We start from the raw sequence: 15351 nt of genomic DNA on the forward strand, positions 1-15351 counted from the left end.
TTGAGGAAAAATAATAACAACTTTACTATCTATCCTGCTAACATAATATTCAAAAGGGAAGAATTTGTGAAGTTTATTAGTGACTGAGCATAAGGTACTGTATCTTCATGAGTTCTAACAAGTTCTATTACTTAAAAGCATCTTCCTACATAAAACTTGGATTATTCAGTTTTGTATTTATCTAACTAGCATCTTTCAGATGTTTGTTTACTCAAAAGCAGAAGGATAAAGTGGATGACACTGACATTATTTCTGGGGTACAACATCTAGGAAGATACTTACTTCCCCACCTCCTTGCACGGGGCAGATGGTATATTTCAAAGATGGTCAGGTCAACATATATCTCCCATCCCACCTGCCTCCCACCAGAGGTGGGACCAGTGCTCCTCCTCATGTTGAATCCAAGTGGGGACTTGTGATATCTCCTACCAGTGGTGTGTGGCAAAGGTGGTATTCTGTGACTTCTCTAACTAAAGGTGACACCGCTTTCACCTAGCATTCCCTCATGCTGTCTCTCTTTGGACATATGTCTGGGGACTCCTGCGCCAGGATGTAAAAAGTCTAACTCCCCTAAAGCTGCCATACTGGAGGGATCATGTGAAGAGTCTAGTTAGACATACAGAGAGCTGCTCTGGCTCCCAGCTGATCTAATCTTCCCAGACCAGGCACCAGACATTTGAATGAAGAAGCAGTTGTGATGACACCAGCACCAGCCACTATCCAGCTATGATCTCATGAGTGACCCCAAGCCAGAAGGATAGATCCAAGTAGTTGATACGCTAATTCCTGACACACAGAAACTAGGAGAGAAAATAAACAATTTGGATTGTTTTAAGCCACTGTAGCTTTGGGATGATTGGTTATGCAGCCATAAAAAGCTAATATACAACCACTAAAAAGAAACCAGACATTGTGATCCACAGCTTACCTCATTAATTTCAGTGCCATCTGCATTGTTATATACAATTCGATAACCACTGATCTTTCTTGAAGTTGGGTCCCAGGCTAACCGAGCACTGTTAGAGCCAACATTGGAGATTCTCAGGTTTCTCGGGGGACTTAAGGGCACTTTGCAGGAAGTGAAATAGAAAATAATTAAAATGTTAAATAGCATATATATGTATATAAAATGGCCAAACAAAAACCCCTATCATCTTTGATTTTGAAACTACTTAGACATGGAAAATTTCAACCAGATAACAAAGAAAATTAACAAAGAAAAAACTTCCCTTATAAAGAAGGAATAGTATTAATAAATTATACATGCTTAGAAAGAAATAAGATTTAGGTACATATTGTGTCTTTCTTCTCCTACCAATGCTATTATTACAGCTGCTATAAATAAGAAACCAGGGCACCTGAAATTAAATCGTAGCTATTTCACTCAACTGTTGTATGATCCTGGCAAAGTCTCTCTATTGCTCCTCTCTACGATTTCCCATGTGTTGATGGCCTCTGTCCACTCCACTCGAGTATCTACTAGGCATTTCCAGCTTAACCTGTGCAAAACTGAACTACCAACTCCTGCCACCTCTTCTAATCTTTTCTCTCAATCTCTCCCTCTGAGCAAATGGAAACTCCATGGAAAGCCAAAATCTTTGAGTTATCCAACACTTAGGGTTTTGAACATATGTCATCTTCCCATTAAGGCTTTTCAGGATCATCGTATGTAAAATAATGCTTCTACCCCAATGCTACCTGTCCCTGGTTTATTTCCTATATTGTGCTTTTATTGATCTATTGTCTCTCTTTCTCAATATATTCTAATTTCAGACAATTAGAGATTGATTTTGTTCCCATCTTTATCTCCAATGTAGCAAGTTCTCAATATACATTTGTTGACTCCAAGAGTGTAGGAATCCTGCCCTGAATAAATGCCCCTGGCTTTGTGAGACCAAGTGAATACATTGCTGTTGCTTTAAAATTATTTAAAGAGAAAAAAAATATTTAAAGAGGCACTGTAGGGATCCCTGGGTGGTGCAGCGGTTTGGCGCCTGCCTTTGGCCCAGGGTGCGATCCTGGAGACCCGGGATCGAATCCCACGTCGGGCTCCCGGTACATGGAGCCTGCTTCTCCCTCTGCCTGTGTCTCTGCCTCTCTGTCTATCTCTCTGTGACTATCATAAATAAATAAAAATTTTAAAAAAATTAAAAAAAAATAAAGAGGCACTGTATTTCTGCAGATTCTTAATATCAATTCCATAGCTTTTTGCACTTCTTCAAAAATCCCCTTCTGATTCAATAGATTAAAATTTGTCAAGAATCTTTGAGAGTTTCATGAGCCTTTGTAGGTTTATAGTAAAACCAATTGTTAAGGTTTATCGCATGCCCTATGAGTCTGAGAAGCTCTGGAACTAATCATTATAACTCATGTTATCTCATTAAACCCTTACAATAGGCTGCAAGGAGACTACAATATCCCCATTATATAGGTCATAAAACTGAGGTAACTCGGCCAAGGTCATAGTTAGTAGGAGCAGAAGAGCAGTTAGAGTTTAACCAAGCCATCAATGGATTGCTTTGAGAGACTGTGATATAGTGCTGATAAAACCAGCACAGCAAAAACCTAAAAGACAAATGATGACAGTTGTCAGCCACAGCCACAAAGTATGATGCTTCCTCACCCAATTAGTGAAAAGTGAAAATTAGTGAAAAGACTAATTATTTTCACTAATTCAATACATATTGATTATTTGGCAATAAAGAGCTTACAGAATTTAGTGACTCTCATAATACTCAAGGGGCTAGAGAGAATGCATAAGAGAGAGAGAGAAACAATATAATTATTTTAAGTGTTGTACACACTTAGCTCCAAAATGTTCTGGAGTTCAGTTAAATTTAGCAGTATGGTGAAGCAATGCCTAGTTTCCATACTGCACAAAAATGCCAGTCCTAGGATCACGTACCCAAGGACATCATTTTTTTAGGAGCATCAGAAGGATGCCTTTTTAAATCAACTAATATATATCCTGCCACTAAATAAAATGCACACTTTCTTAAGTTACAATTAGCTTTTAAGAGGTTTCAACCTAAACCAGAATTTCCTATTTAGAATCCCAACGTCTTTTGGGGCTTTTATTCCAGCATTTCCTCTGAATGACTGAACTGCTTACGTGTTGTTTCTTGGCCTGTAACAGGATCACTGGCCTCTTCTCCAAACATGGCATAAACTGTAACTGTGTACTCCGTATTGGGCAACAATCCTCTCAATTCAATATCTGTGTGGGTCTCTCCAATTTTCATCTGAAAAGAACACATGTTATGAGATTGCTTGCCAATGTGCGCTATTCATGTTGATCAGAGTGCAACTGAGTAAAGGTAAGACTCCATGGAACAAGATTTCGTCTCCTCACAACCCCTTATTCAAATGCTTTAGCCATAATCTTTCATTGTCTTGTATCATTTTATATTAGGAACAGATGCCATGGAGCCATATAAAGCTGAATGTACCCATGTGTGCTGTTTTAGGATAACTCTTTACATCTGGACAAGTGGGAATCTGAGCCAGAATAACAGTGTCAAAAATTTAGTCCTCAGAACAGTGTGGGTGGAACTGAGTTAGAAATGTTGTCTAGAAAGAGTACAAAGTCTAGGGCAGCACACTGGGCACAGAGTCAAGTGGGCATCTCTCACCACTGGCTAATTCTAACCAGTCGCTTGACTGGTTGCCCAGTTTTCACTTCAGGCCTAATTGAGCTAGACCAGTTTTGTTGCCCCATTCAACAAAAGGGCCTATGCACTTAGATTGCAAGTCCTTCCCAGGATACAGAAGAGATCAACCCACCTTGACATCCAATGTGGCAATTTGCTTTTTGATTCTGGAATGATTATTCTGACCCTTGGAGTCAAATAAACTAACCAACATTCTTAGTTGTGTGACAACTGCATGATAGCATGGTTTTATTTTGTTTCGGAAGGAAGAAAAATATCTCCATAATCAGTCTCCAATCACACAATTGCCAATGTTATTGTCAAATTTGAAATTGTAATTTTGAAATAGCTCAATGTATATATAAAATAAATGTAAAGAATTTAATGCACCCTGATGCACCCACCACTCAAATTCAATAAATATGAACATTTTGTCATAATAACTTCCAGTCATATTTTTAAAAGAACTAATATATTTATTTATTTTTAATAATAAATTTATTTTTTATTGGTGTTCAATTTGCCAACATACAGAATAACACCCATTGCTCATCCCTTCAAGTGCCCCCCTCAGTGCCTGTCACCCACTTAGATAAAACAGAAGCTCTTTCTCATCCTTTCTGTTCACTATCTCTATCCTAATATTGAGGTGTACCTTATTGATCCAGTTTTTTACTTCTACTGTGTATATAGCTGTAATAATATATAGTTCTGTATGTTTAACAATGTATATAAACGGAATTTTATCAACATAATTTTTGCAACTTTTTTTCTGTCAATACTATGTTTCAAGATTTATTCATGTTTATACACAGGTATAGAGGTGACATTATTAATCCCCTTATGGTATTCTTTTGTAGAAATATTCTGCTCTTTTCCATCCTTCTATTGATGCACATGTCAATCAATCATTTGCAACACTGTACTTTGACCAAATGCTTGCATCCCAAAAAGCCGTGCAGGAGGTTTCCTTATGATACATTCCTTAAAAAATTATACATATCTTGATGATAGATTTCAAATTATTTTCCAAGGCAGCTGTACCAATTTACATGTCAATTTACATGAATAATTCTGTCTCCCATATGCTCACTAATATGCAGTTATTAGTAAACTTTAAAAACTTTTTGCTAATCTACTGGGTGTGAACTGGTATTCCTTTCTTTCTTATCTTTCTCCTTATTGGTGAAGTTGTTCATCTTTCTAGCGTCATTTGCTAAGTCTCCCTTCTGCCAAAATAATTCAGATCAACATTATATCCAAATGAACTAAAGCTGTCTAAACCTTAGAAATAAAACACACACATACACACACACATGCACACACACACACACACACGTCACCAATGCTCTGCTTCTGATACTCAGATTCACCATACTTTTGGCCCTAAACATTTCTGTCACCAGAAGCAATGTTAAAGAAAATGGTTAAACAATATTAAAGATTTGAGTTCTAAACTCCCTCTCTTGACCACTCTGCCTACTCAAACACTCCCAAGTGTTACAGACATTTCCTCATTATTCATTGAATATCTACATTATAGTAATTGTTCCCCATAAATTAAAAACAAAGACTAAAATAAATCGTTTGAAAGTCAAAGATTCATTCATTAAATGTAAAAAATATCCATGCATTTTTTTACTTCTCATATTAGTAAAAGAAAAAGTTTCTTAAGTATGGGGAAAATAGTCATTTGTGAATCGCATACAGCAGTATAAATTATAACAAATTTCTCTAGGATCATTTGCTAATACTCCTTATAAGCCTTAATAATTGTATGCCTTTGAAAAAACAAACTCCATTTCTAGGAATTTATCCTAAAGAAATAATCTGACAACCTTATAAAGTTATATGTTAAGAATGATCACAAAAGCATATTTATACAACACTATCCTAATGTCTAATAACGTGAAATTAATTGATCCTGACCTAGTACAAAGCAACAATGTGATACTATAACACCCATTTAAAACAATCATATAAAACATTATTTAATGGCATGGAAAGATGTTCATAATAAACAAAATGAGAACAAAAGACTACAAAATCATTCCCATTTGTTGTGTTAAAAAATCATTAAAAAGGACTTAATTAAATGTTAATAAGAGGTATTTCTAGGTGGGGGGATTACAAGTAATTTTCCTCCTTTTACTAATGTGAATTTTCTAAATTTTATACATTAAACTTTAATAATCAAAAAACCTTATTTTCAGGGAGTCAAAGATTCTAGGACTCTAGTAGGCAGCAGATACTTACCTCTTTTTCATCCCCAGCCAGACCCTCTGTGAGAGGAGCATAGAGAATCAGGTATCCTGATGCTCCAGGCACTGCATTCCACTTTGCCCTCAGACTGTTCTCAGTTACATCGTACAGTTCAAGGTTGGAAACCATGGGTAAAGCAACTGCAAGAGATTTTTTTAAATGTTCACCCATCTATCAGTATGCTGTCTATTTCAAAGTATCTACGTGTTACTATTTACTAAGCAAACATAGCTTACTTTTCAGATAATATTCGTCCTGAAATAGGTTCACACAGTCATGCAAACCCCTTCTGAGAGGGTAAACATAAAGAATGCTTAAAAACAGGAACAACATCTTCTAGTTACTTATATCCTACTACAATGATGGGCACATTTCTCTGGGAACCAGTCAAGAACAAGGTGACTACTGAGACTACTGTTTTATGCCCATTGCCAAGCATAGTGTCTGATATAAAGCAGCTATTAAAAACAGTCATTGCGTCACTTAGTAAAGACAGAATGGTTGGCCGGATGAACAAATTCATGAGTCAATATATACCCATCAATGCAATCAGAGACAGTGAGGAGATGTGAATGAGTCAGTAGTTAAATTAGTTCATAATACACATTCACTAAATATTTGTTTATTAAATTGATACGTGTATTTTGCACCCTTCACCATCAAAATTGCTCTCTCCTAAACAAAGCAGAGTTTTATAATGTCCCTCTCAATAGCATCTGCAAACTGTAACTGCAGCATGCATCAGTACTGCATAGAGTACCACAACTATTGTCTATGAATTGGATTCAGGATGGCCATCAATACAACCTGAGCAGAATTCCAGTTTAAGAAAGGCCACCTAAGCAATGCTGTACAAGGTCAGATGTGGGGTAGAATTCAATACATACGTGTGGTTTCGGTTCCCCGTAGGCCTTCACTAGCCGTGTGAGCGTATATTGCGAAGACAGCTATCTGATATTCAGTTAAAGACATTAAGCTTTTCAACACCGTGGAAGATACACTTCCATCCACCACCACCTGATTAAAGAACAGTTTGAGGAATGAGAGTGTGGAATATCTTACATGCAGAATTGAAACCAAAAAGCAAAACATCTCTAGCAAGAATATGTCATTAAATATTTTATTTGTGCCACATCCTCTTTTCCACTGTGGCAGTCAATTCTCCTTGAATTCCTCCATGAAGTGATATACATTTTATGGAATATGTCCAAAAGTCCCTTATTAATTCATATCTAATGGAGTGTGTCTTTCTCAGGCTAATTGTTATCTTAAACACCTCCATTTAAAACAGTTGACGTGTGATATTTTTCCATGGGGCTTTGGAAAGCATTTAAAGAGCTTATTAGGCATGAAAAAGATAGAACCACTGGAAGCACTCAAGACTTCTTTTTTAGTCGAGATGATTTAAATGTCCCTGATCTACTTCTCTAACACACACACACACACACACACACCCCAACCTAAAAATCTTGCCATAATAAATAAGAATATTATGAAACATGCTGAGGTCAATCAAAGGTTAGAACAACAAAAGATTTTCACTTCAAGAAAGGGGGGGGGGAGTTTATCACATTTTAACATATTCCTTGGGATTACTCTGTCAGAGGTAGGAAATGGGAAAGATCCAATCATCTGGCAATAGGTGTTCTCTCCTGTGATGGCCAAACCATGAAAAAGGCCAGCCACAGATACTTTATTATGGCTTCTCTATTGCACTAGTCTCAATAAGTGTCCAGGAAATCCCAAACCTTGGAGGACTATATGACCACATAATTTGGAACACACAGACTTCATTAAGGCAGAAAATCCAGACTACTTCCAAAATAGAAAGAATACATGAATAGCAAAAAAGAATTCTGGCTATATAATTAACTACTGATTCCTTCTACTTTAGAACTTGTTAATTTTAAAAAGGAAAAAAAGTGAAATAAGTTATGTAAGAAATGAACACATGACCAGTTCTGAGGGTTATTTGATAGAGGTGGGAGGAGAAAGTATAAATGCCATACCAGAGAGATGGGAGAACAAAGTAAACACTTGGAAATGTATTTCAGTCCAATGAATTTTAAATGTTTGTGACAGAATAATCTCCTTATATATGCATTTCTGTCTTGTCTTCACTACTGTGGAAGACTTGAAAGAATGAAAATAATGGTTTGAAAATATCGTCTCCTTATTACCTCGTCTGGTTTTCCACCCCTGGCAGGATAATACACGACTCTGTATTTTTCCACTTTTCCTGGGGCATGAGTCCAGTTAACCATAAAGCTTCTGGCAGTGACTTCAGAAGTAATCAGCTCTGTAGGCGGCCCAATGGTGGCAAGAGCTGAGGCTAAAGTAGAGAAACACATAAAGTGAACCTCTTTCCCAAAGTTACTTCTCATGAGACTAAGATACTCCATTAGTCAGACATGACTATTGACCTCGTGCTCCCTCTGAGATTTCATCTCTAGACAAGTTGACTCAATTATTGATGCCTACATTTGTTCATTGAAACATTTAAGTGCCTATTATGTACCAATCACTATGCTGGGTTCTGAGGATACAAACTTAAATAAGAGTCCTTGACTCTAAGAATCTTTCTTAAAGACATTGTCATAGGATAATTTTTAAAAAGCATAGAAACACAACAATGGTTGACCATGTGTGTATCTAAGGGTACTCTCCTGAGCTCTTTAGAAGTATTATTTTAATTCTCAATAGTTATTGTTTCCATTCTGTAGATAAGAAAAACCAAGGCACAATGAAGTTAAATAACGTGACCAAGTTTCACAATTAGTAAGTATCAGAGCTGAGATTGATAATTGAGTTTTGGACATAAGAGCCTGTGTTTTTAAGCATCAGGGATACAGACTCTTTATGGAAGCCTTCAGTTCAACAAATGGCCAGTATCTAGAAATAAAAGGAGAAGAAAAGGCAACTAACATAACATATATTGAATACTCCCTATAAGCTAGACACTATGTAAACACTTTGTTTGTGCTACATACATGTTAAAACAAATGACTCTATAAAAGATTTGGGGCATGTAGAGTTCAAAGTCCTTGAACTTTAGGATTTCTTACCCTCTAGAGACTTACCCAAAGGGACTTTAGTAACCATATTAATGAGAAAAAAAACATATGTATTGAACACAACTATAACCAGGAACTATATTATGTGCTCTATCAAAAACCACAGGTATAGAGTTTTTTTGTGGGAAAAATTGGTCCCTAAAATAGTCTCATTAAGAAGCTCAGAGAAATGTATTCAAGAAACTATTGCTTGGCTGTCCAACCTATCCCAAGAGATCTGGTCCAGAGAAAGAGGAATGATAGAAGAGATGTGGCCAAATAGAATCATTCCACACCCTGAACACAATGAAGGCAAGAAATAAAACCAAATTCTCAAAGGAGGATCCTTATATTACCTTCTCAGTTCATCTCCCTATAAGCCAGATATAACCTCTAGATCAATGATATCATAACAGACAAAGGTTAAAAAGTACAGGATGGTTGTGCTTCATCATGGAAGCACAGGAAGACAGGACTGATGTACTTTCCCTATTATTTCTGCTAAGTACAACTAAAAATTCTGGAAATTATGTAACAAGACAAGCATAAGAAGACACTAAAAGAGAGAAGAAAGTATGTGGGTAAGAGATTGCAGAACCCAAGGAATGATATAGTGATGGGTCCCCAGAGTTTTCCTTTCACCTCATATGTCCTAGACATGGAGTTAAAGAATCTAACTACCTAGAAACACCAATAGATACAGACAAAAAAAAAGCCCCAACAAAGCCTGATCTCTTTAGCCAAAGGACAAGGAAAGGGCCAGCCTGCCAAGACAGAACAATTTTAGGCAATAACTGCTCTACTCTAGACAAATAGCACACAAAAACCTGTGGCCCCACCCCCATTCATGTCAGCAAAGGCCAAGTGGGGAGTCAACACTCTCAACTTTCTTGGCTGTAATGGCATGTCCCAGCATTCAGCCCTTCCCAGCCCACAGCCAGAGTAGTGTAAGAAAAGACTAAGTAGGGAAGAGAGATAATCATCCCTGACAGATGGTAACAAATCTTTCTACCACATCCCCATCTGTGATACAAGTGGAGACCATAAGGAGAGCTTGGACATCCAACCCCACCTACTAGTACTAAAGCACCACTCCCCTTCCTCTTTGGGATGTTGTTGGAGGAGATCTAGTGATGGGTTAGTACGTAAAGAAATAATGACTGAAATTTTTCCAAATTTGGCAAAAACTATAGATTACAGATTCAAGGAAATGAGTAAATGGTCCCGGATAGAGCCACAGAAACTCACATCAAGGCATATCATAGTCAAACTTTTGAAAACCAAACACAAAAGAAAAATCTTGAAAGCTATGTGGAACAAATGACACCTTATCTATAGTGAAAGGAAATTCTAATCACAGCAGATTTATCATCACAAATCATGTAGGGCAGAAGAAATTGGCACATTTTTCAAGCATTAAAAGAGCTGCCAACCCCGAACTCTATATCTAGCACAAATATCTTTCAAGAACGAAGGGAAAATCAACACATTTTCAGATGAAATAAAATTAATAATTAAAATAATTTTCCACCAGCAGACTTATATTAAAGAATGACTAAAGGAAGTTCTTTAAACAGAAAGAAAATAATGAAAAAACAGAAGCCTAGGGCCACAGAAAGGAAGAAAGAATGAGGACATAAAAATATGGATTAATACATTTTACTTCTCCTTTTGAGTTCTCTAAATTATGTTTTATGATTGAAGAATTATAATACTTTCATATGTGTTTCTGAATATATAGAGGGAGTATTTAAGCCAACCATATTATACACAAATATAAGGGGAAGTGAAGGGAGGTAAGGTTTTTATACTTCACTCAAACTGCTAAGTGTCAATAGCAGCAGACTGGAATGAGTTATATGACTATATAATATTATACTTACAACAACCACCAACAAAGCTATACAAAGAGATTCCAGAAAAAAAAACACTATGAATAAATAAAAATAAAATTATAAAAACTGTAAGTAACCCACAGGGAAAGAAAGATAAGGAACACAGAGAAATGAAAATCAGAGAGAACAAACAAGGGAAAAAACCAACAATAAACTAAATATTAGGCTTAAGCCCCATCATGTCTATTATTACATTAAAGGGAAATGGCCCAAAATACCAATTAAAAGAAGGATATTAGCAGAGTGGATTACAACATATGACCAATTATATGTTGTCTATCTAAAATCCACTTCAAATATGATATAGGTTGGTTGAGCATAAATGGATTTAAAAAGTTATATCACGTAAACATTAATCGAAAGGAACTAGAAATGGCTATACTAGTATCAGATAAAGTAAACCTCAGAACAAATAAAATTAGTAAAGATATAGAGGGACATTACATAATAATAAGTAGCTAATCCATCAAGAAAACATAGCATTCTAAATGTGTGTGCACCAAAAAGCTGCAAAATATATAAACTAAAAACTGATAGAACTGAAGAAATAGACAAGTCCACCTTTATAGATGGAGACTTCAATATCTCTCTCTCTCAACTATTGATAAGATGGCTGGACAGAAAAATTAGCAATGATATAGAACTCAACAAGACCATCAACCAACCATCCAGTCAAAATTTATAGAACATTGCACATGACAATAGCAGAATATATGTCCTTTTCAAGCACCCACAGAGTATATAGCAAGATAAACCATATCCTAGGCCATAAAACGAACCTCAGAAAATTTAAAACAATAAAAATTACACAGAGTGTGTTCTCTAATGACAGTGAAATCAATTATCATTTAGAAACCAATCACAAAAAGGTAACAGAAAAACACCCAAACACCCTGAAACTATAAACAACCATCTCCAAATAATCAATGGGTCAAGTAAGACAGGTCAAAGAAGATAAAAAAAATATTTTGAAATGAATGAAAATGAAAATACCACATATCAAAATTTGTAGAGCACTGCTAGAGCAGTGTTGACAAGGAAAACTATAGCATTTTTAGTAATTACATTAGACAAAGCAGAAACATGGCAAATCCATAATCTAAGTTCTCATCTCAACAATCTAGAAAAGCATGAGCAAGAAAAACTCAAAACCAGTAAAAGAAAGAAAATAAGAAAAATAAGTGAAGAAATCAATGAAATCAAAAAGAGTAAAAATAGAGAAAAATATATGAAACCAAGAGCCAGCTCTTTGAAAAGTTTTTTTTTTTTCCCTAAAGAACAAAGCTCTAGCAAGCCTGAGAAAGAAAAAAGAGAGAGAGAGAGAAGACAATAATTACCAACATCAGGGAAAAAAACCCCACAGACTATCACTAGAGACCCTGCAGACATCAAATGAGTAATAAGGGAATACTCTGAATAACTCCACACATATATTCTACAAATTCTATGGAAGGAACCAATTCTTTGAAAAGCAGAGAGTCTCCCCCATAAGATGGGGTAGAAGGCAAAGATGTTTATTCTTATCATCACTCTTACTCAACATAGTATGGGAAATTTTAGCCAGTAAAAAGGCAAAAAAATAAAAAGCACAGAGATCAAAAGCAAAGAAATAAAACTATCTATTTGCAATGGATATGATTTATTTCCTATGTAGAAAAATCCCTGAAAATCTAAAGGAAAATTCTTGATTAATTAGCAAATTCAGATAATAAGGTTATTGGATACAAAATAAACATACAAAAATGTAATTGTATCCATATATACTTGCAATGAACATGTGGACACCAAAATAAAAAATAAAATATAAGTAAAATTTCTCAAAAGAAATTAAATACTGAGATGTATACAGAATACAACCTGTATAGAACTTATATCCTGAAAACTACAAAATGCTGATGTAGAAATCAAAGGATATCTAAACAAATGGAGAAATTTACCATGTTTGAGGACTGGATTCTCCACACAGTAGTGATTAACAAAAGTCCAACAAGATATTTTGTAGAATAAAGATTTTTTTTAACATTTGTATGGAAAGGTAAAGAAAGTGAAATACTGAATGGAATTTTCAAACAGAATAATCAAGTGGGAGAATTCAGTCTATTGGATCTCAAGACTTATATAGCTATAGTAAATCAAAATTGTATAATATTGAAAGAGTGTTAGACTCATAGACCCAAAAGAACAGAATAAAGAATCCAGATATAAACCAACACAAATTTGCCCAACTGATAACTAACAAGGTGCAAAGCAATTCAATGGCAGAAATGGAGCATTTACAGGAAGTAGTATGCTGATAGGCAAAAAAAGAAAAAGAAAGAAAGAAAAGAAAGAAAAGAAAGAAAGAAAAGAAAGAAAAGAAAGAAAGAAAAAAGAAAGAAAAGAAAGAAAGAAAAGAAAGAAAAGAAAGAAAGAAAGAAAGAAAGAAAGAAAGAAAGAAAGAAAGAAAAACGGCCTTGAACTAAACTTAAAATCTTTTGCAAAACATTAACCTAGGTCATGGACTTAATGTAAAACATTTTAGAATAAAACTACAAAAGAAAATTTTTTAACATTTATGGACAAATAATCCTTCAACTTGATACTAAAAGCAATAACCATATAATGAAAAACTGATAAATCGGACCTCATTTAAAACTTTTGCTCTTCAAAAGACCTTGTTAAAAGGATGAGCAGATAGGCTACAGGTTGGGGGGAAATAGTAACAATCCATATATCTAACAAAGGATTCGTAGCTAGAATACAAATGAATTGTCCAAACTCAATGGTTTAAAACTTAACACATGCACACCCAACTAACTAATTAGAAAATGGGCAAAAGACATGAACAGCCAAAGAGCAAATACAGATGTGAAATAAGCATGCAAAAAAATGTCCAATTTCATTAGCCATTCGGGAAATGCACATTAAACTGACAATGAGATAGGATTACATACTTATCAGAATGCTTAAAATAAAACGTATTAACAACACATATTGGTGACAATGCACAGAAACATAAGCGCTCATAGATTGCTGGTGGGACTGCAGAATGCTGCAGCCACCCTGGCAAACAAGGTGCAGTTTCTTAACACTAAGCTAAACTAAATGTGCTACTACAATATGATGCAGCAATTGCAGTCTGGGCATTATCCCAGAGAAATGAAAACTTATGTTTACACCAGAACCTACATGAACATTCATAGCAGATTTGTTTGTAACAGTCAAAAATGGAAACGACCCAGATGTCTTTCTACCTTTTTAAAAAATAATTGTATTTTATTTAAAATTAATTAATTAACATAGTGTATTATTGGTTTCAGAAGTTGAGTTCAGCGATTCATGAGCTGCATATCACATCCAGTGCTCATTCCGTCACATGCCCTCCTTCAAGCCCGTTACCCAGGTACGGGTAACCATTCCACCACTCACCTCCCCTCTAGCAACTCTGTTTGTTTCCTAGAGTTAAGAGTCTCTTATGGTTTGTCACTCTCTCTGATTTCATCTTATTTCATTTTTCCCTTCCTCCTCCTATGTTCATCTGTTCTGTTTCCTAAATTCCACATATGAATGAAATCATATGGTATTTGTCTTTCTCTGATTGACTTCCAATCTGTTCATGATTAAACAGACTGGTTCATCCATACCATGGAATATGACGCAGCCATAAAAAGGAAAGAGCTACCGATACATGCAACAAGTAGGATGAATGGCCAGGGAATTATCCTGAATGAAAAAAAAAAAAGCCAGTCCCCAAATATTACATACTGCATAATTCCATTTATACAATATTTTCAAAATGAAAAAAATATTTAGAGATGGAGCACCAATCAGTGGTTGTCTGGGGTAAGGGAGAGGTTGTGGATAGAGATGAGTGAATTGGCCATAAAAGGACAACAGGAATGATCCCCATGGTGATGGAAGTGTTCTGTATTGTGGCTATCAAATCCAGTATCCTGCCTGGGATACTGTACTGTAGTTTTGGAAGTATGTTACCATTAAGGGGAACTGGCAAAGTGGACACGATCTCTCTACATTTTTCTTAAAATTTTATGTGCCTGTACAATTACTTCAAAATCCAAAGTTTAGTTAAAAAAAAAAAAACAAACAAACCATGATGGTCTTAATGTAACACTGTGGAGAAAATTATGTAGTAGTTAAACTATTCCTCCCTCAGTGGGATGTCAGTATATTCCCTTTCTAGTCTGATGATTCATGTCTTAGGGGAATAAGGATTCTATTTAGAAAGTCAACATGAAAAATGATGAGAATTTTCATAATCCACGATAGACTTTTGAAGAGTAATAGCCACATGCACAGAATGACCGCCTTCTGTTCCTCGCTTTACCTTTGATCTCTCTGTCTTGTTCTTCCACCCGGGAGCAGACAGTCCTGGTCAGGCTCTCCACTACTGTGTGCATCAGGTCAAATTCGGCGACATTGTACACATGAGTGCTGTCTGGTTCAGAGGCGATCTCCCGCAGCTCATTCTCATCCGCGTTTTTCACCCCTTAC

At 35.7% G+C, this 15351-nt stretch overlaps 1 protein-coding gene across 2 annotated transcripts in view; it reads right to left on the bottom strand.

Moving 5' to 3' along the window:
• COL14A1 (collagen type XIV alpha 1 chain) overlaps positions 1 to 15351 on the bottom strand; it is a 217781-nt gene that overhangs the window by 134204 nt on the left and 68226 nt on the right. For both annotated transcript variants that reach the window (XM_041769636.1, XM_041769637.1), the window contains exons 9-14: positions 15185 to 15346; positions 8093 to 8244; positions 6800 to 6929; positions 5907 to 6052; positions 3113 to 3242; positions 929 to 1068 (exon numbers count right to left, since the gene is read on the bottom strand). In XM_041769636.1, the coding sequence (XP_041625570.1) occupies positions 929 to 1068; positions 3113 to 3242; positions 5907 to 6052; positions 6800 to 6929; positions 8093 to 8244; positions 15185 to 15346 (860 nt within the window). The remainder of the gene's footprint in view (positions 1 to 928; positions 1069 to 3112; positions 3243 to 5906; positions 6053 to 6799; positions 6930 to 8092; positions 8245 to 15184; positions 15347 to 15351) is intronic.

Source organism: Vulpes lagopus, chromosome 9 (genome assembly GCF_018345385.1).
Source record: "Vulpes lagopus strain Blue_001 chromosome 9, ASM1834538v1, whole genome shotgun sequence".
Lineage (NCBI taxonomy): Eukaryota > Metazoa > Chordata > Mammalia > Carnivora > Canidae > Vulpes > Vulpes lagopus.